Source organism: Scyliorhinus torazame, chromosome 3 (genome assembly GCF_047496885.1).
Source record: "Scyliorhinus torazame isolate Kashiwa2021f chromosome 3, sScyTor2.1, whole genome shotgun sequence".
In the NCBI taxonomy this organism is placed as follows: Eukaryota; Metazoa; Chordata; class Chondrichthyes; order Carcharhiniformes; family Scyliorhinidae; genus Scyliorhinus; species Scyliorhinus torazame.
The window spans coordinates 145,356,099-145,378,685 of record NC_092709.1 but is presented as its reverse complement, the minus strand read 5'-3'; the positions used below and the strand labels follow the sequence as shown (position 1 = coordinate 145,378,685).

General features: G+C 50.7%; 1 protein-coding gene across 2 annotated transcripts in view; it reads right to left on the bottom strand.

The window, feature by feature from the left end:
- tmem150c (transmembrane protein 150C) overlaps window positions 1–22,587 on the bottom strand; it is a 106,682-nt gene that overhangs the window by 61,599 nt on the left and 22,496 nt on the right. Inside the window, exon 2 of one of the 2 annotated variants that reach the window (XM_072497926.1) lies at window positions 21,396–21,496. In XM_072497926.1, the coding sequence (XP_072354027.1) occupies window positions 21,396–21,469 (74 nt within the window). In that variant the 5' untranslated portion in view covers window positions 21,470–21,496. The remainder of the gene's footprint in view (window positions 1–21,395; window positions 21,497–22,587) is intronic. The other variant, XM_072497927.1, reaches the window with a different exon arrangement.

The window sequence follows — 22,587 nt, the reverse complement described above, 5'->3', positions numbered from 1 at the left end:
TTTTGCAGGAGACCCATCTGCAGGTAAAGGATCAGACTAAATTGTGAAAGGGGTGGGTGAGCAAGTGTTTCATTCAGGCTTTGATGGACGGGCCCGAGATACGGTGATGTTAGTCAGTAGACTAACCCTTACCTCAGCCACTGACACCATAGCGGATCCCAATCGCAGGTTCGCAATGGTCAGTGGATCTCTAGAGGACACGTTGGTGGTTCTTCCAAATATTTACGCACCAAACTTGGATGAAGTGTGAGCTCATGACCAAGACCATTGAGGAGTACATCAGATTTAATAGGAATGACTCTGTCTCTTCCTTCACATTGTGGGAAGCCCTTAAACCGGTTGTAAGGGAGGGCGGGGGGGGGGGGGAAGAGGTAATCTTCATTAAAGCTAATTTAAAAAGGACGTTGAGGGTAGACGCGCTCCTCGAGATGGATTGTCAATATTCGTCTGACCCCCACCCTGGAGTTACTTGCAAATAGGGATAATAATAATATAATAATAATAATTGCTTATTGTCACAAGTAGGCTTCAGTGAAGTTACTGTGAAAAGCCCCTAGTCTCCACATTCCAGCGCCTGTTCGGGGAGGCTGGGAGGGAAACTGAACCCGCGCTGCTGCCTTGTTCTGCATTACAACCCAGCTATTTAGCCCAGTGTGCTAAACCAGCCCCTGGAAGCAGCTCCATACCCAGTTTGATTTGCTGTCCAATGGGAAGGTGGTGAACCAACTCAAGGCGCACAAGAGGTTTTTTTCAAATGAGGATGGGGAAAAGGCCAGCCGCCTTCTAGCTCACCAGTTAAGGCTTGCCGAGAGATTATACAAATCAAAAGCCTGGACAGCAGTCTGCTTTCCACCCCAAATGAAATCAATGGGGTTTTTAAGTCCTTTTACAAACACCTCTATAAATCAGAGCCCCTGGAGGATAATTTGCTCATATCGGCGTTTTTGGATGGGTTGTCCTTTCCGACGGTGGAGAGAAAGGGGCGGGGGACCCTGTTAAGTCCAGAGGAAGTTCTGAAGGGCATTGGATCGATGCAGTCAGGTAAGGCCCCTCAATATGATGGGTTTCCCATTGAATTTTACAATAGGTTAACGCCATTGATATGGACATGACTAATGATTCCTTGTCACGAGGGTCCTTGTCACCCATGCTCCCCAAGGCTTGCCTGTCCCTTCTTTTTGAAAAATGACAAAAATTCCAGTGAGTGTGATTCTTATAGACCCATTTCTTTCCTGAATGTTGACGTCAAATTGATAGCTAAGGCGTCAGCGCTGCGCTTGGAACCATGCGTCCCGGAGGTGGCAGCAGATAGCCAGACAGGTTTCATTAAAGGCCGGCAGTTATCGGCTAATGGTTGCAGTGACTATTGAATGTTGTCTTCCTCCTCTCCAACTTCCGAACCAGAAGTGATTGTGTCTCTGGACATGGAAAATGTGTTTGACAGGTTTGAGGTCTTGGAGAGGTTTAGTCTTGGAGAAAAGTTCAATTCATGGATTCAGCTGCTATATAGTCCCCCTATGACCAGTATACGTACTAATGCTTTGAGCTCGGGATATTTCTCATTAAGTGGGGGAACTAGGCAAGGTTGCCCTGTCACCACTCTGGCTTGCCCCAGCGATTAAACGTAAGCCGAGCACTGAGATCCTCGGGTAAATAGAGGGGGAGGGAGCATAGGGTGTCCCTATATGCCAATGGCCTGCTTCTATATATTACGGACCCAGTCTTCTCTATGGATGAAATAATGAAGCTACTCAGGAGCTTTGGCTCCTTTTTGGGATACAAACTGAACCTGGAGAAAAGAGTGGATGTTTTCCGGTTAACCCTCCAGGGAGGGGAACTGATCTGGGGATATTACCTTTTTGTCTAGTCAGAGGTAGTTTTTGTTATCTTTTTAAAAAATATATATTTATTCAAATTTTCCAACAAATTTTCAACAACCCCCCTCCAACAAGAAAAAAGAAGCAAAAACACAACAATCAGAAATTATACATTGGATTTCCCCCACATACAATAACCCCCCATATAACATTTAAAAACACAAAATAGGGGGGGAAAAACACCTTCACCCAAACGCCACCCCAAAAGAACCCCCCCCTCCCCCTCCCCCTCCCCCCTCCCCCCCCGCCACCCCTGGGCTGCTGCTGCTGCTGACCTCCTCCTAACGCTCCGCGAGATAGTCTAGGAACGGTTGCCACCGCCTGGAGAACCCTTGCACAGACCCTCGCAAGGCAAACTTTATCCTCTCCAGCTTAATGAACCCTGCCATGTCATTGATCCAAGCTTCCACACTAGGGGGCTTCACATCTTTCCATAGTAGCAAAATCCTCCGCCGGGCTACCAGGACGCAAAGGCCAGAATACCGGCCTCTTTCGCCTCCTGCTCCCCCGGCTCGTCCGATACCCCATATAATGCCAATCCCCAGCTCGGCTTGACCCGGGCGTTCACCACCTTGGACATAATCCTCGCAACATCCCTCCAAAACCCATCCAGCACCAGGCACGACCAGAACATATGGACGTGATTTGCCGGGCTCCCCGAGCTCCTCCCACATCTGTCCTCCACGCCAAAGAACCTACTCAACTTCGCCCCTGTCATATGCACTCAGTGAGTAACTTTAAACTGTATTAGGCTGAGCCTGGCGCAAGAGGAGGAAGAATTAACCCTACTCAGGGAATCAGCCCACAGACCCTCATCTATCTCCTCCCCAAGCTCCTCCTCCCACTTGCCCTTTAACTCCTCCACTGCAGCCTCCTCCTCTTCCTTCAGCTCCTGGTAAATCGCCGAAACCTTGCCTTCTCCAACCCATACCCCCGAAATCACCCTGTCCTGAATCCCACGTGCCGGAAGCAGCGGGAATTCCCTCACCTGCCGCCTCACAAACGCCCTCACTTGCATGTACCTGAAAGCGTTTCCCGGGGGTAGCCCAAACTTCTCCTCCAGCGCCCCTAGGCTCGCAAACATCCCATCGATGAACAGGTCCCCCATTCTTCTAATCCCTGCCCGATGCCAGCTCTGAAACCCACCACCCATCCTTCCCGGGCCGAATCGATGATTCTCCCGAATCGGTGACCAAACCGAGGCTCCCACCGCACCCCTGTGTTGCCTCCACTGCCCCCAGATTTTCAGCATCGCCGCCACCACCGGACTCGTGGTGTACCTTGTTGGCGAGAGCGGCAGCGGTGCCGTCACCAGCGCCCCCAGGCTCGTGCCCACACAGGACGCCATCTCTAGCCTCTTCCACGCCACCCCCGCTCCCTCCATTACCCACTTACGGATCATCTCCACATTGGCAGCCCAATAATAGCCACACAAATTCTGCAGAGCCAGCCCCCCGCCCTGTCCCTGCTACGTTCCAGAAACACTCTCTTCACCCTCGGGTGAAATCCCATGATGCTCCTGTTTACCCGTTTGAAAAAGGCCTTGGGGATCAAAATGGGAAGGCACTGGAACACAAAGAGAAAGCTCAGGAGGCAATCACACCTGTCAGAGTAAGTAGTTTAAATCCTGCCAGTGGCCAGGGACAGCAGGGTGTGGCTGCAAGTCAGGCAGGTAAAGGGAACCAGCAGTCAGGAACTCAGGAGCCTCAGCCCTTGACCCTGTCCAACAAGTATGAGGCACTTGCTTCCTGTGTGGATGGCGAACAGAGCTGCAGGAAGGATGAGTCAGCTGACCAAGGCACCATGGTTCAGCAGGCCATTCAAGGGGAGGGAGTAAATAGGCAAGTTGTAGTTGTAGGGGATTCTATTATCAGGGGGATAGATAGTATCCTTTGTGAGCAGGATAAAGAGTCCCGCATGGTATGTTGCCTGCCCGGTGCTAGGGTGCGGGACATCTCTGACCGGCTTGAAAGGATACTGGAGAGGGAGGGGGTGGATCCAGTTGTTGTGGTCCATGTCGGTACCAACAACATAGGCAAGTCTAGAAAAGAGGACCTGTTTAGAGATTATAAAGAGCTAGGATTCAAATTAAAAAACAGGTCCTCAAGGGTCATAATGTCCGGATTACTGCCCGAGCCACGTGCAAATTGGCATAGGGAGGCAAGAATAAGGGAAGTTAACACGTGGCTGAAAGAGTGGTGTGGGAAAGAGGGGTTCCTTTTCATGGGACACTGGCATCAGTTTTGGGACAGGGGGGACCTATATCGTTGGGATGGTCTCCACCTGAACCGAGCTGGGACGAGTATTCTGGCGAAAAGAGTAAATAGGGTGGTCAATAGGACTTTAAACTAGAGATTGGGGGGGGAAGGGAAAGTCAGGGAACCAAGAGGTGAAGTAATCAGTGGGAAGCGTAGCTGCTTAGGAATACAAAAAAGCACGAAAAGACAGAACTCAGGAGAGGTTACGATAGTCCCCATCCCACAAAATATGACACAGTGTATGGAAAGGCTCAGTAAACCAAGGTCCACCACACTAAGAAAACAAAAAGGGACGGTCAATAGAGAATTAAAGGTGCTATATTTAAATGCGCGCAGTGTACGGAACAAGGTAGATGAGCTTGTGGCCCAGATTGTGACTGGCAGGTATGATGTGGTAGGCATCACAGAGACGTGGTTGCAGGGGGTTCAGGACTGGCATTTAAACATCCAGGGATTCACAACCTATCGAAAAGACAGAGAGGTGGGCAGAGGGGGCGGGGTTGCCTTGTTAATTAGGAATGAAATTAAATCAATAGCACTAAACGACATAGGGTCAGATGATGTGGAGTCTGTGTGGGTAGAGTTGAGGAACCACAAAGGCAAAAAAACCATAATGGGAGTTATGTACAGGCCTCCTAACCGTGGTCAGGACCAGGGGCACAAAATGCACCACGAAATAGAAAGCGCATGTCAGAAAGGCAAGGTCACAGTGATCATGGGGGACTTCAATATGCAGGTGGACTGGGTAAATAATGCTGCCAGTGGACCCAAGGAAAGGGAATTAATTGAATGTTTACAGGAGGGCTTTTTGGAACAGCTTGTGATGGAGCCCACGAGAGAACAGGGCATTCTGGACTTAGTGTTAGGTAATGAGCCAGACTTGATTAAAGATCTTAAAGTAAGGGAACACTTAGGAGGCAGTGATCATAATATGGTAGAATTCAATCTCCAATTTGAAAGAAAGAAGGTAGAATCAGATGTAAAGGTGTTACAGTTAAATAAAGGTAACTACAGGGGCATGAGGGAGGAACTGACGAAAATCGACTGGGAGCAGAGCCTAGTGGGAAAAACAGTAGAACAGCAATGGCAGGAGTTTCTGGGAGTAATTGAGGACACAGTACAGAGGTTCATCCCAAAGAAAAGAAAGGTTATCAGAGGGGGGATTAGGCAGCCATGGCTGACAAAGGAAGTTAGGGAATGCATCAAAGCAAAAGAGAAAGCCTATAATGTGGCAAAGAGTAGTGGGAAGTCAGAAGATTGGGAAGGCTACAAAAACAAACAGAGGATAACAAAGAGAGAAATAAGGAACGAGAGGATCAATTATGAAGGTAGGCTAGCCAGTAACATTAGGAATGATAGTAAAGTCAGATAAAGGGATGTTCCCGCGCCAGAAAGATTATGGCGGGAAGACAGGCGCAAGGCGGATGGGAGTTCCCCACACGGGGGGGGTCAAGGAGTGAGCAGGAGTAGCCGGGGTCAGTTGGAGTCAGCTGACTTACGGAAGTAATATGGGGGGAGCAATCATGCTAGAAAGGGATCTAGCGGGCGGGGGGGGGGGGGGGGGACAACTGGGTTGCTGCTGCAGAAATCAAAAAGGAAATGGCTAAAGAGTGGGTGGACGGGGATGGAATGCGACGCCTGGGGAGCGAGTGGGAGCGCGGAGGCGGGATATGGGACTGGCCTAGAGAAGATGATGGCTAGTCGACACGGGAGGGGGGCAGGTAGCCCCCTAGTGAGGCTGATCACGTGGAACGTGAGAGGCCTGAACGGACCGATTAAAAGGGCCCGAGTGCTCGCGCATTTGAAAGGACTAAGGGCACACGTGGCTATGCTCCAAGAGACGCACCTGAAGGTGGCGGACCAAGTTAGGTTAATGAAAGGATGGGTGGGACAGGTGTTCCACTCAGGACTAGATGCGAAGAATAGAGGGGTGGCCATATTGGTGGGGAAACGGGTAGCATTTGAAGCAAAGAACATCGTAGCAGATAGCGGAGGTAGATATGTAATGGTGAGTGGCAGGCTGGAGGGAATGGAGGTCGTGTTGGTTAATGTATATGCCCCGAATTGGGACGATGCGGGATTTATGAGACAGATGCTGGGTCGTATACCGGACCTGGAGGTAGGAAACTTGATATTGGGAGGGGACTTCAATACCGTGCTGGATCCAGGGCTAGATAGATCCAGCTCAAAGACCGGAAGAAGGCCGGCAGCGGCCAAGGTGCTCAAGGGGTTTATGGACCAAATGGGGGGAGTGGATCCATGGCGATTTCTTAGACCGAGGGCCAGGGAGTTCTCCTTCTTCTCCCATGTCCATAAAGTGTACTCCCGGATAGATTTTTTTGTTTTGGGAAGGTCGTTGATCTCAAGGGTGGAAGAAGCTGAGTATTCAGCCATAGCGGTTTCGGACCATGCCCCACACTGGGTGGACCTGGAACTAGGAGAGGAAAGGGAGCAGAGAGCACTCTGGCGATTAGATGTGGGATTGATGGCGGACGAGGGAGTGTGTGGAAGAGTGCGGGGGTGTATTGAGAGATACCTGGAGGTCAATGACGACGGGGAGGTCCGTGTGGGAGTGGTATGGGAAGCACTAAAAGCGGTGGTCAGAGGAGAGCTGATCTCCATTGGGGCCCACAAAGGGAAAACAGAGGCCAAGGAAAGGGAAAGATTACTGGGGGAGATTCTAAGGGTGGATAGGGAATTTGCAGAGACTCCGGAGGAGGGACTGTACAGGGAGAGGAGACGACTCCAGACGGAGTTTGACCTCCTGACCACCAGAAAGGCGGAGGTGCTGTGGAGGAAGGCACAGGGGAGGAGGTATGAATATGGGGAAAAGGCTAGTCGCCTGCTGGCTCATCAGTTGCGAAAGAGGACAGCGGCGAGGGAGATAGGGGGAATTAGAGACGAAAAGGGAGCCACGGTGCAGGGCTCCTGCAGGGAAAAGAGCAGGGAAGATAAATGAGGTGTTCAAGACCTTTTATGAGGGACTGTATAGGTCCCAACCCCCGGAGGGAGAGGAGGGGATGCGGCAGTTCCTGGACCAATTGAGGTTCCCGAGGGTGGAGGAGCAGGAGGTGGAAGGCATGTGGGGCACCGATTGGGGTGGACGAGGTTATTAAGGGGCTGGGGAACATGCAAGCAGGGAAGGCTCCGGGACCAGACGGGTTCCCGGTGGAATTTTATAGAAAATATGTGGACTTGTTGGCCCCGTTGTTGGTGAGGACGTTCAATGAGGCCAGGGAAGGAGGGACTTTACCCCCGACAATGTCGGAGGCGACGATATCGCTAATTTTGAAGAGGGATAAAGATCCGTTTGAGTGCGGGTCCTATAGACCTATTTCATTATTGAATGTGGACGCCAAATTGCTGGCAAAAGTACTGGCATCGAGGATAGAGGACTGTGTCCCGGGGGTGGTGCACGAAGACCAGACAGGGTTCGTAAAAGGGAGACAACTGAATGTTAACGTGCGACGACTATTAGGGGTGATAATGATGCCCCCAGTGGAGGGGGAGGCAGAGATAGTGGCGGCAATGGATGCAGAGAAGGCATTTGATAGGATGGAGTGGGAGTATTTATGGGAGGTGTTAAGGAGGTTTGGGTTCGGGAACGGGTTTATTAGCTGGGTCAAACTTCTTTATGGGGCCCCAACGGCAAGTGTAGTCATGGGTCGGCAAAGATCGGAGTATTTCCGATTATATAGGGGAACAAGACAGGGATGCCCGCTGTCTCCACTGTTGTTCGCGTTGGCAATTGAACCTTTGGCCATGGCGTTGAGAGACACCAGGAAATGGAGAGGGGTGATTAGAGGGGGAGAAGAACACCGAGTCTCGCTATATGCGGATGACCTACTGTTGTATGTGTCGGACCCAGCGGGGGGGATGATAGAGGTTATGCGGATGTTGAGGGAGTTCGGAGATTTCTCGGGATATAGGCTTAACATGGGGAAGAGTGAACTATTTGTGATACACCCAGGGGACCAGAGTAGAGAGATAGAAGGCCTGCCTCTAAGGAAAGTGGAAAGAAACCTCCGATACCTGGGGATTCAGATCGCTAGGAGCTGGGGAACCTTGCACAGACTTAATCTGACACGATTGGTAGAACAAATGGAGGAGGACTTCAAGAGGTGGGACATGCAGCCTCTGTCGTTGGCGGGCAGAGTGCAGGCAATTAAGATGATGGTCCTCCCGAGGTTCTTATTTGTATTTCAATGTCTCCCTATACTAATCACTAAGACCTTTTTCAAAAAAATAGACAGGAGCATCACGAGCTTCGTGTGGGCAGGGAAAGTCCCGAGGGTAAGGAGGGGGTTCCTACAACGTAGCAGGGACAGAGGAGGATTGGCGCTACCGAATTTGGGCGACTACTATTGGGCCGCCAATGTGGCGATGATTCGTAAATGGATGATGGAGGGAGAGGGAGCGGCGTGGAAAAGACTGGAGAGAAAGTCCTGTAAAGGGACGAGCTTAGAGGCGCTGGTGATGGCGCCGCTACCGTTCTCACCAAAAAGGTTTACCACGAACCCGGTGGTGGCGGTAACATTGACTATCTGGGGACAATGGAGGCGACAGAGAGGTGTGCGGGGAGCCCTGGTGGGGTCCCCAATCAGGAACAACCATAGGTTTGCCCCAGGAAGAATGGATGGAGGATTTCAGAGCTGGCACCAGTTGGGAATTAGGAGGGTGGGAGATTTATTTATAGATGGGACGTTTGCGAGCTTGGGAGCATTGGAGGAAAAGTATAAGTTGCCCCGGGGAAACTTCCTTAGATATATGCAGGTGAGGGCGTTCACTAGACAACAGGTGAGGGAATTTCCGCTGCTCCCGGTACAGGGGATTCAGGACAGAGTGCTTTCGGGGGTGTGGGTCGGAGAGGGCAAGGTGTCAGAGATATACCGAGAGATGAGGGAAGAGGGGGAGGAGTTGGTGGGCGAACTGAAAGGAAAGTGGGAAGAAGAGCTAGGGGAGGAGATAGAGGAGGGTATGTGGGCTGATGCCCTAAGCAGGGTAAACTCCTCTTCCTCATGCGCCAGGCTTAGCCTGATTCAATTCAAGGTGCTTCATAGAGCACACATAACGGGAGCAAGACTGAGCAGATTCTTTGGAGTGGAGGACAAGTGTGGGAGGTGCAGCGGAAGCCCGGCAAACCACGCACATATGTTTTGGTCGTGCCCGGCACTGGAGGGGTAATGGAAGGGAGTGACGGGAGTGATTTCTAAAGTGGTGAAGGCCCGGGTCAAACCAGGCTGGGGGCTAGCTCTATTTGGAGTTGCGGATGAGCCGGGAGTGCAGGAGGCGAAAGAGGGCGACGTTGTGGCCTTTGCATCCCTAGTAGCCCGGCGTAGGATTCTACTCATGTGGAAGGAGGCGAAACCCCCCGGACTGGAGGCCTGGGTAAACGATATGGCGGGGTTCATAAAACTGGAGCGGATAAAGTTTGCCCTGAGAGGATCGGCTCAAGGGTTCACCAGGCGGTGGCAGCCATTCCTCGACTACCTAGAGGAATGTTAGAGGGAAGATAGATGACCAGCAGCAGCAACCCAGGGGGGAGGGGGGGGGGTTGGAAGTTTATGTTAAATGATTAGATTACTATGTTGATTAGCTATTTGTTTATTGTTAAACTTTCTTTACTGTTATATTTGTTCTGTAAGGGGAAAAAAATTTTGTTCGAAAAAATTTCAATAAAACATATTTTTAAAAAAAAAGGAATGATAGTAAAAGTTTCTTTAAATACATTAAAAACAAACGGGAGGCAAAAGTAGACATTGGGCCTCTGGTAATCTAGTGATGGGAGACAAGGAAATAGCTGAGGAACTAAATAAGTACTTTGCGTCAGTCTTCACAGTAGAAGACATGAGTAATATCCCAACAATTTAGGAGAGTCAGGGGGCAGAGTTGAATATGGTAGCCATCACAAAGGAGAAAGTGCTAGAGAAACTAAGAGGTCTAAAAATTGATAAATCTCCAGGCCCAGATGGGCTACATCCTAGAGTTCTAAAGGAGATAGCTGAAGAAATAGTGGAGGCGTTAGTTATGATCTTTCAAAAGTCACTGGAGTCAGGGAAAGTCCCAGAGGATTGGAAAATCGCTGTTGTAACCCCCCTGTTCAAGAAGAGAACAAGGAAAAAGATGGAAAATTATAGGCCAATTAGCCTAACCTCGGTTGTTGGCAAGATTCTAGAATCCATTGTTAAGGATGAGATTTCTAAGTTCTTGGAAGTGCAGGGTCGGATTAGGACAAGTCAGCATGGATTTAGTAAGTGAAGGTCGTGCCTGACAAACCTGTTAGAGTTCTTTGAAGAGATAACAAATAGGTTAAACCAAGGAGAGCCAATGGATGTTATCTATCTTGACTTCCAAAAGGCCTTTGATAAGGTGCCTCATGGGAGACTGCTGAGTAAAATAAGGGCCCATGGTATTCGAGGCAAGGTACTAACATGGATTGACGATTGGCTGTCAGGCAGAAGGCAGAGAGTTGGGATAAAAGGTTCTTTTTCAGAATGGCAACCGGTGACGAGTGGTGTCCCGCAGGGTTCAGTGTTGGGGTCACAGCTGTTCTCTTTATATATTAACGATCTAGATGACGGGACTGGGGGCATTCTGGCTAAGTTTGCCGATGATACAAAGATAGGTGGAGGGGCAGGTAGTATGGAGGAGGTGGGGAGGCTGCAGAAAGATTTAGACAGTTTAGGAGAGTGGTCCAAGAAATGGCTGCTGAATTTCAACGTGGGCAAGTGCGAGGTCTTGCACTTTGGAAAAAAGAATAGAGGCATGGACTATTTTCTAAACGGTGACAAAATTCATAATGCAAAGGGACTTGGGAGTCCTAGTCCAGGATTCTCTAAAGGTAAACTTGCAGGTTGAGTCCGTAATTAAGAAAGCAAATGCAATGTTGTCATTCATCTCAAGAGGCTTGGAATATAAAAGCAGGGATGTACTTCTGAAGCTTTATAAAGCATTAGTTAGGCCCCATTTAGAATACTGTGAACAATTTTGGGCCCCACACCTCAGGAAGGACATACTGGCACTGGAGCGGGTCCAGCGGAGATTCACACGGATGATCCCAGGAATGGTAGGCCTAACATACGATGAACGTCTGAGGATCCTGGGATTATATTCATTGGAGTTTAGGAGGTTGAGGGGAGATCTAATAGAAACTTACAAGATAATGAATGGCTTAGATAGGGTGGACGTAGGGAAGTTGTTTCCATTAGCAGGGGAGACTAGGACCCGGGGGCACAGCCTTAGAATAAAAGGGAGTCACTTTAGAACAGAGATGAGGAGAAATTTCTTCAGCCAGAAAGTGGTGGGTCTGTGGAATTCATTGCCACAGAGGGCGGTGGAGGCCGGGACGTTGAGTGTCTTTAAGACAGAAGTTGATAAATTCTTGATTTCTCGAGGAATTAAGGGCTATGGAGAGAGAGCGGGTAAATGGAGTTGAAATCAGCCATGATTGAATGGTGGAGTGGACTCGATGGGCCGAATGGCCTTACTTCCGCTCCTATGTCTTATGGTCTTATGGACCGTCATTTTGACCGACTGCATCCTACCCGCTAGTGAGAGTGGCAGCATATCCCATCTTTTAAAATCCTCCTCGATCTGCTTCACCAACCGCATCAAATTGAGCTTCTGCAGGGCCCCCCAGCTCCTAGCTACTTGGATCCGTAGGTACCAAAAGCTCCTTTCCACCCTCTTCAGCGGTAGCTCATCTATCCCCCTTCCTTGGTCCCCTGAATGCACCACAAAGAGCTCACTCTTCCCTACGTTGAGTTTATACCCCGAAAAGTCCCCAAACTCCCTAAGGATCCGCATGACCTCCGCTATCCCCTCCACTGGATCCGCAACATACAACAACAGGTCATCGGCATACAACGACACCCGGTGTTCCTCTCCCCCCGGACCAATCCCCTCCATTTCCTAGATTCCCTCAGTGCCATGGCCAGCGGCTCAATTGACAGTGCAAACAACAAGGGGGATAGGGGGCACCCCTGCCTCGTCCCCCGGTACAGCCGAAAGAACTCCGACCTCCGCCGGTTCGTAGCCACACTCGCCACTGGGGCTCTATATAGCAGCCTGACCCAACTGATGGACCCCTCCCCGAACCCAAATCTCCGCAACACTTCCCAAAGATACTCCCACTCCACCCGATCAAAGGCCTTCTCCGCGTCCATAGCTGCCACTACCTCCGCTTCCCCCTCCACCGAGGAGCCTCTGCACATTTGTATTTAGCTGTCTACCCTTCACAAATCCCATCTGGTCCTCATGAATCACCCCCGGGACACAGTACTCAATTCTCGTAGCCAGCACCTTCGCCAGCAACTTAGCGTCAACATTGAGGAGCGAGATCGGTCTATACGACCCACATTGCAATGAATCCTTGTCCCACTTCAAGGTCAAAGAAATCAGCGCCCTGGTCATTGTCAGGGGCAAGGTCCCCCCATCCCTCGCCTTATTAAAAGTCCTCACTAGCCACGGGCCCAGCAGGTCCACGTATTTCCTGTAGAATTCAACCGGAACCCATCCGGCCCCGGGGCCTGCCCCGCCTGCATGCTCCCCAATCCTTTAACCAGCTCCTCCAGCCCAATCGGCGCCCCCAAACCAGCCACCACCTCCTCCTCCACCCTCGGGAACCTCAGCTGATCCAGGAATCATCGCATCCCCTCCTCCCCCGCTGGAGGCTCAGACCTGTACAGATCCCCATAGAAGTCCCTAAATACCTCGTTTATTCTCACCGCACTCCGCACTGTACTCCCCCCTCTATCCTTGATTCCATCAATCTCCCTCGCTCCTCCCTCTTACGAAGCTGATGTGCCAGCATCCGACTCGCCTTCTCCCCATACTCATACGCTGCTCCCTGCGCTTTCCTCCACTGTGCCTCTGCTTTCCCTGTGGTCAACAGGTCGAATTCCGTCTGGAGGTTCCGTTGCTCCCTAAGTAGCCCCTCCTCCGTGGCCTCTGCATACCTCCTGCCCACCCTTAAAATCTCCCCCACCAACCTCTCCCTGTCCCTCCCCTCTCTATTCTCCCTGTGGGCCCTAATGGAGATTAGCTCTCCCCTGATTACTGCCTTCAAAGCCTCCCAAACTACCCCCACCTGCACCTCCCCATTGTCGTTGGCCTCCAAGTATCTTTCAATACACCCCCACACCCGCCCACACACCCCCTCATCCGCCAACAGTCCCACATCAAGGCGCCACAGCTGGTCCCTCTCCTCCCCCAACTCCAGCTCCACCCAATGCGGGGCGTGGTCCGAGATGGCTATGGCCGAATATTCCATTCCCTCCACTTTCGGGATTAGCGCCCTACTCAAAATGAAAAAGTCTATCCGGGAGTAGGCTCTAGGGACGTGGGAAAAGAAGGAAAATTCCCTGGCCTGCGGCCTGGCAAACCTCCATGGATCCACTCCTCCCATCTGGTGCATAAACCCCCTAAGCACCTTGGCCGCAGCCAGCCTCTTACCCGTCCTGGACCTAGAACGGTCCAGTGCTGGGTCCAGCACCGTGTTGAAGTCCCCCCCCATTATCAAGCTTCCTACCTCCAGATCTGGAATCCGACCCAGCATGCGTTTCATAAATCCGGCATCATCCCAATTCGGGGCATATACGTTCACCAGTACCACCCGCACCCCCTGCAACCTACCACTCACCATCACTTATCGACCTCCATTATCCACTACAATATTCAGTACCTCGAACGACACCCGCTTCCCCACCAGTATTGCAACCCCTCTGTTCTGCGCATCCAGCCCTGAATGAAAGACCTGCCCTACCGATCCCTTTCTCAGCCTAACCTGATCTGCCACCTTCAGATGTGCCTCCTGGAGCATAACCACATCTGCCTTCAGTCCCTTTAAGCGCGCGAACACCCGGGCCCTCTTTACCGGCCCGTTCAGGCCCCTCACATGTAGTTTTTGTTATCTGGGTATCCAGGTTCCCGTGAAGTGGCCATCGCTCCATAAATTGAACTACACTAGTCTGGTGAGCAGGGCGAGGTCCGACTGGCAAAAGTGGAATAGCCTCCCTCTGTCCTTGACAGGCAGGATCCAGACTATAAAAATAAATATTCCCCCAAGGTTTTTATTTCATTTTCAGTGCCTCCCGATCTTTCTCCCTAAATCCTTTTTGCTAAGGTTAATAAGTTTGTGGCCTCTTTTATTTGGGCAGGTAAGACCCCAAGAATCCGTAGGGCTTTCCATCAGAGGGACTGGCAGTCGGGGGTCTGGTGTTCCCCCAACTTACTCGTTTACTATTGGGCAGCCAACACCGAGAGGGTATTGGGATGGTTTGGGGAGCCAGGCCTCATGTTGGGACAGATGGAGGCAAGCTCCTGTAGGGGCTCTAATCAAAGAACTTTGGAAATGACCCTGCTTCCCTTCTCTCCGATGTGGTTCTCCTCGAATCCGGTGGTGTCCATTCTTATAGACTGAACTAATCTCTGTACACATTTTCTCTACAGTTGTAGCACTACATTCCATATGCTTCACCCCATGCCTATGTATTTACATCATGTATTTATCGTATATCCTATGTTTTTCATGTATGGAAGGATCTGCCTGAACTGCAAGCAGATACTTTTCACTGTACCTCGGTACACATGACAATAAATCTAAATCTTAATATAAGGCGGCAATTTAGACAGCATTACAGATTGTGATCCATGTCATTGCTGGCCCCTCTCTGTGGCAACTACCTATTTGCTCTGTAGGACTGAGACAACAACGTTTAGGTCATGGGAGAGGAAGGGCCTTGGGGTTTTTCGGGATCTTTTTGTGGAAGGACAGTTTGCTAGTTTGGGGGTTTTATCGACAAGGTTTCAACTCCTGGGAACGAACTTGTCCTGTTACCTCCATGTGCGTAATTTTGTTCGAAAGGCTTTTCCTACATTCTGCTCGGCTCTACAACCCTCCTTGTTCAGTAGGATCCTGTTGTTTGCAGGGACTGCTATGGGGAGCATTTCCAACATCTATGGGCAAATCCTAGCAACGGAGGTGGCCCTGCTCGACGAGGTATGGGTAAAATGGGAGGGAGAACTGGGACCAATTATAGACGAAGACATAAGAGCGGTATGTGGTTAGCACTGGGACTGCTGAGGATCCGGGTTTGAATGCCGGCCCTGGGTCACTGTCTGTGTGCAGTTTGCACATTCTCCCCATGTCTGCGTGGGTTTCACCCCCACAACCCAAAGATGTGCAGGTTAGGTGGATTGGCTATGATAAATTGCCCCTTAATTGTAAAAAATAATAATAATTAGGTACTCTAAATTAAAGAAAAAGACAAAGACGTGTGGTGTGAGGCCCTTCGTAGGATGAACTCCACGTTGTCCTGTGCACGACTTAATCTAATCCAGCTCAAGGTAATACAGAAGGCTCACCTCACTTAAGCTGGGCTGAGCAGTTTCTTTGTGTGGTAAACACCATTGGTAACACATTGCATGTATTACGGTACTGCCCCTGTATTACAGGTAAATCCCAGCCTGCTGGCTCCTCCCAGCAGGCGGCTTATAAAAGTGTATGCTCTCCTGCGCTGCTCCCATTCTGGTTCCAGCTGCAGGATGCACAACATCTTGTGCAATAAAGCCTTGATTGTTTCACCATTCTCATCTCGTGGTAATTGACGGTACATCAATTTATTGCACAAGATTTTAAAAGGTGAACATCTTAATCAAGCCTGATCGCCTACAGTTGAGCCCTCACGCAGCCAACTCCACGTCCACCTTCGAGCACTGGCTAGCCTGCTTTGAAGGCTACCTCAGAGCAGCCACTGAAGAACTCTCGGACCCACAGAAGCTCCAAGTCCTCTACTCAGGTGTGAGCCCTCAAGTTTTTCCCCTCATCCGGGATGCGTCCACCTATGCAGAAGCGATGACACTACTAAAGGGACACTACATTAAGTCAGTGAATCAAGTGTACGCCAGGCACCCCCTGGCCACGAGACGGCAACTCCCGGGGGAGACTCTGGATGATTTCTTGCGGGCTCTACAGATTCTCGGTAGGAACTGTGACTGCCAGGCAGTTTCGGCAGTCCAACACACCGAACTATTAATCAGAGACGCTTATGTCACGGGCATTAAATCTACGTACGTTCGGCAGCGACTATTGGAAGGGGATACGCTGGATCTTGCAGAGACTGTGCAGCTTGCTAATTCCCTAGAAGTGGCCTCCCGTAATCTGGAGGCCTACACCTCTGACCGCGCGGCAGCCTCGTGGGCCCCACCAGCTGCCGACTCGAGTACACCGCAAGCCTGCGCCGCGCAGCAGCCAGCCAACTCCGGAGGGTCCAAATGTTATTTTTGTGGCCAGAGCAAACATCCCAGGCAGCGCTGCCCGGTGCGGAGCCCGACCTGCAATGGGTACGGGAAGAAGGTCCACTTTGTTTCCGTTTGCCAGGCGCGGCCGGTCGCAGCTGTTTCCAGGCTCGGCATTGCTACACCCCCCACATGTGATCCAGGGGCACCGCCATCTTCTCCACCACGGGCCATGTGCGCCCCGTGGGCACCGCCATCTTCAGCGCCATTTTGGACCGCGCCTCAGGACCCCTGCTCGCCTGGCCATTCACTGCCCGCTGATACCTCCGCCACCGCTGATCAACCCGGGACCTCCCAACATCTTCCGCAGCTCGTCTCCATCACCCTTGATCAGTCTCGGCCCCGCAACCTCGCAACCACTACGACGACGGTAAAGATCAATGGGCACGAGACGACCTGCCTCTTTGACTCAGGGAGCACAGAGAGTTTCATCCACCTTGCTACGGTAAGGCGCTGCTCCCTCCCGGTACTCCCCGTCACCCAGAAAATCTCCCTGGCCTCCGGATCCCATTCCGTGCAAATCCGGGGGTACTGTGTCGCGACCCTCACCGTTCAGGGCGTAGAGTTCAGCAACTTCAGGCTCTCCGTCCTCCCGCATCTCTGCGCTGCCTTGTTACTAGGCCTTGATTTTCAATGCCACCTCCAAAGCCTTACTTTGAAATTTGGCGGACCCCTGCTCCCTCTCACCGTCTGCGGCCTCAAGACCCTTAAGGTCGAGCCACCTTCACTTTTTGCAAACCTCATCCCGGACTGCAAGCCCGTCGCCACTAGGAGCAGATGGTACAGTGCCCAGGACAGGACCTCCATCAGGTCGGAGGTCCAACGGCTTCTGCGGGAGGGGATCATTGAGGCCAGCAACAGTCCCTGGAGAGCTCAAGTGGTGGTAGTGAAGACTGGGGAGAAGCACAGGATGGTCATTGATTACAGTCAGACCATCAACCGGTACACGCAGCTCGACACGTACCCGCTCCCACGCATATCTGACATGGTCAATCAGATTGCGCAGTATCGAGTTTTCTCCACAGTAGATTTGAAGTCCGCCTACCACCAGCTCCCCATCCGCCAAGAGGACCACCAATACACTGCGTTCAAAGCAGATGGCTGCCTCTATCATTTCCTTAGAGTTCCCTTCGGCGTCACCAATGGGGTCTCGGTCTTCCAGCGAGAGATGGACTGAATGGTTGACCAGTACGGGCTGCGGGCCACCTTCCCGTACCTAGATAACGTCACCATCTGCGGCCACGATCAGCAGGACCACGACGCAAACCTCCAAAAATTCCTCCATACTGCCAAACTCCTTAACCTCACCTACAATAAGGAGAAATGCGCGTTCCGCACCAACCGCTTAGCCATCCTTGGCTACGTAGTGGAAAATGGAGTCAGAGGGCTCGACCCCGACCGCATGCGCCCCCTGCTGGAACTCCCTCTCCCCACTGCCCCAAAGCCCTGAAACGATGCCTGGGGTTTTTCTCATATTACGTCCAGTGGGTCCCTAATTATGCAGACAAGGCCCACACACTCATCAAGTCCACAGTTTTTCCCCTGATGGCTGAGGCCCGCCAGGCCTTCAACCACATCAAGGCGGACATCGCCAAGGCCACGATGCACGCAGTCGACGAGACCCTCCCCTTTCAGGTGGAGAGCGATGCATCAGACGTAGCTCTGGACGCCACCCTCAAACAGGCAGGCAGACCCGTGGCTTTCTTTTCCCGCACCCTCCATGCCTCCGAAATTCGGCACTCCTCTGTTGAAAAGGAGACATTACCTGGCCGGCAGGAAATTCGCTCTCCTCACTGACCAACGGTCGGTTGCCTTCATGTTTAACAATACGCAGCGGGGCAAGATCAAAAATGATAAGAGCTTGAGGGGAAGGATCAAGCTCTCCACCTATAACAATGAGATCTTATATCACCCGGGGAAGCTCAATGAGCCCCCACATGCCCTGTCCCGCGGTACATGTGCCAGCGCACAAGTGGACTGACTCTGGGCTCGCCACAATGACCTCTGCCACCCGGGGGTCACCCGGTTCTTCCATTTTGTCAAGGCCCGCAATCTGCCCTACTCCATTGAGGAGGTCAGGACCGTAACCAGAGACTGCCAAGTCTGTGCAGCGTGCAAGCCGCACTTCTACCGGCCAGATAGAGCGCACCTGGTGAAGGCCTCCCGCCCCTTTGAGCGCCTCAGCATGGACTTCAAAGGGCCCCTCCCCTCCACTGACCGCAACGTGTACTTCCTCAACATAATTGATGAGTACTCCCGGGTTCCCTTTCGCCATCCCATGCCCCAACATGATTTCTGCCACGGTCATCAAGGCCCTACACAGCATCTTCACCCTGTTCGGTTTCCCCACCTAAATCCACAGCGATCGGGGATCCTCATTTATGAGTGATGAGCTGTGTCAGTCCCTGCACAGCAAGGGCATCGCCTCGAGCAGGCGACCAGCTACAAACCCCGGGGAAACGGGGCAGGTGGAGAGGGAGAATAGGACGATCTGGAAGGCCGTTCTGCTGGCCCTTCGGTCTAGAAATCTCCCGGTCGTGCTCCACTCCATCCGGTCGCTCCTGTGCACCGCTACTAATGAGATCCCTCACGAATGTGTGTTTGCCTTCCCTAGGAAGTCTACTTCCGGGGTCTCGCTCCCAACATGGCTGACAGTTTCTGGGCCCGTCCTCCTCCGGAAGCATGTGCGGAGCCATAAATCAGATCCCTTTGTTAAGAAAGTCCACCTCCTCCATGCAAACCCGCAGTATGCCTATGTGGCACAACCCGACGGGTGAAAGGACACAGTCTCCCTCTGGGACCTGGCACCCACTGGGTCCCCACCCACAACCCCCGACCTGATACCGCTCCCCCCCGCCGGTTGCCTCGTTCACCCCTGCGCCACTCACTCTCCCACCAGCGTACCTCACCGCAGCCCCACCCCAGTAGGTCCGTCCCCCCACTGGACCCACTAAGGGGTGACGAAGGAGAGGACAACACGCTCCCGGAGTCGCAGGTGACTGATTTGTTATGTTGTAGGTGTAACATAAGCGTCTTCCTTGTGGTGCACTTGACAAAGGAAGGTTCAGATGTGGAGATAACTTCAACACGTTTATTAAACTATTTACACTTCTATTACTTGGGTTCGACATTACTGCTAATCCTACCATAGCTACCTAGACTAACTAACCAGTTGCTGCAATCCAGATGGTGGGTGTAATATTGAATCAACCCTGTGTCTCTATTCACTGACTGTCTCCACTGGAAAGGGGCAGATCATGTGTGTGGTGTCCTTTATATATGGGTTGGTGTAATGCCCCCTTGTGGTCGTGTCACCTCCGTGTGTATCGTGAATGTCCATTGGTCGTCTCCTATCTAACTGACCTATTGGCTGAGTGTGAGTGTGTGATGTTTCTGGTGCTCCCTCCAGTGTCTAGCTAGCCTACATGCATTTACATTGATGCACATGACCACATCGGCACCCACACCACCATCAGGACTGAGGCGATCGCAGCGGAGGGTCAGAGCACCCGACAGACTCAATCTGTAATGTTTTCTTCACCCCCGCCGGACATTTTTTAAACAGGGGATGAATGTGGTAAACACCACTGGTAACACATTGCATGTATTACGGTACTGCCCCTGTATTACAGGTACCACAGTAAATCTCAGCCTGCTGGCTCCTCCCAGCAGGCGACGTATAAAAGTGTATGCTCTCCTGCTCTGCTCCCATTCTGGTTCCAGGTGCAGGAGGCACAACATCTTGTGCAATAAAGCCTCGATTGTTTCACCATTCTCGTCTTGTGGTAATTGACGGTACATCACTTTGCAGGGGTGGAAGATAGCAGTGTTCTTTGGAACCTGCTAACCACACCCATGTGTTTTGGTCATGTTCCAAGGTGGTAATTCTTTGGTATCCTTCTTTAGCACCATGTCAGCGATTCTTAACATTGATCTGGTGCCTTGCCTTTTGGTGGCCATTTTCAGGATATCAGACTTGCCGGGGTTGTGGAAAGGGGTGAAGATGGATGTTCTCATTGATGACCCATAGGGGGGTTCTGCTGGGATGGAGATTGGCTGCTCCGCCCAATGCCTTGGTCTGGTTAGGTGACCTTATGGAATTTTTACAACTAGAGAAGATCAAGTACACTGTCAGGGTTCAGGCCAAGAATTCTACCTGAGTTGGTGGCCATTTGTTTCCTACTTTAAAGAATTAATCACCGTTACTTGTTAGGATTTGGGGTGGTTGGGTTAGTTGTTCGTTTTTTTCTGATATAATATTGTACTTTCTGTAATGTCCGTTTTTCCCACCTTGTTATTGTGTATTTTGTATGTTTGTTATCAATGAAAACTCTTTTATAAAATTTCAATTCAATCTCATCCAGATTTGTTTGCCCTGAATGCAGCTAGTGTCAATGTTAACTGCCTTAGGGTAAGTCAATCTCACAGGTGACCTCAAACACTTGTTAGAACCTGTACTTGAAAGGATGAACGGGGGTTGAGGTGAGCCTTCGATGTCAATTTTGTCCCCTACACCAGAGTAACATAGAAATATAGAACATAGGAGCAGGAGGCTGCCATTCAGATCTTCGAGCCTGCTCCGCCATTCATTACCTTGGCTGATCATCCAAATCAATAGCCTGATCCTATCTTCCCCTCATATCCTTTGATCCCCTTCGACCCAAGTGCTATATCTAACTGCTTCTTGAATGCTTGTGTCCTCGATTGAATGTGTGTTCCCTGATTGCTATGTTGAAGGTTTAAGTGGCTGTCCAGTGCCTGAAAAGTGACTGAAAGTGACAGTTATAAGGTCAAATATAGAGACAAAATGAAGGGAGCCAATAGCATCTTCTACCACCCCACCCCAAAGAAAGTGAAATTTCAGAAAAGTCAAAATTCACTTCAACTATAATCATTACCTATTTTTTCAAAAATATGCTGCTTATATAATAAAAATGTTAAAAACTCAGAGCAGTGAACTTACACAACCCAGAGTCCAATTGCTGTAAGAAGACCGACTACAATGGGGATAAACGTCCAGGGGTGAATTTTCGACATACTTAGCTTATAATTTTGTTCTTCCTTCTGAAACAAAGGTGATAATGTGATTACTAAAAAAGATAATTTTTAAAAATCTATTCATCTCACCATATTTGACTACTGACTAGTCACAACTTTCTATGATGGATGGTGCAAAGTTCTAGGACATTTGTCTTTTAGAGAACAAAGGTTTAAATCCATCCCAGAATGGATGAGTACAAGGATGCCAAGTAAAATTATTACCTTGCAACGCGAGGGTATCAATGGAAGGAAAATCAGTTAGAAGCTTACTGCACCAGGGAGTGATGTTGAAAACACTGCTCAATGCCTCCAGATTTTTATTTCAATATCCTTCATGACCACCCTAATCATAAACTCCAATTCTCTATAACTCAGCTGCCTATACACCAACCTGCACTTTGTCCTCCTACCTATCCTCATCGAAGTCAGTGGCTCCCAGTCTCTCAATATTTTAAACTAAAATCTCCAACTTCAGATTCCATCATTTGTCTCACCACAATCGATCTTTTCAACCTCTTACAGCCCACATCCTTCCAACTCTTGACCTGTTGTGCAACTCTTAGTTCTCTCTAATCAAGTGGTCAAACATAAAGTGAGAGGAAATCATCTTAAAATAAGCTAACTTGTCCGTACAACAGTGCAGGGGCCGGTTTAGCTCAGTTGACTGGCTTGTGATGCAGAGTGAGGCCAACAGCGCGGGTTTAATTTCCATAATGGCTGAGGTTATTCATGAAGGCCCTGCCTTCCCAACCTTGCCTCTCGTTGCCCCTTGCCTGAGGTGTGGTCATCCTTAGGTTAAATCAGCAACAGTCAGCTCCCCCAAAAAATAGCCTACTGTCATCTGGGACAATGGCAACTTTACAGCAATGTGCACAATGCCCATAATAAAACAGGGGAGCTGGAGGCAATCGTATGTTGGGAGCGATCAGACACAGATCAGGACTGGAAGGCAGAGTAGCTGTGTTTATTAGGAATTATATAATTATCATAGAATTTACAGTGCAGAGGGAGGCCATTCGGTCCATCGAGTCTGCACCGGCTCTTGGAAAGCGCACCACACTCAAGGTCAACACCTCCACCCTATCCCCATAACCCAACCCAACACCAAGGGCAAT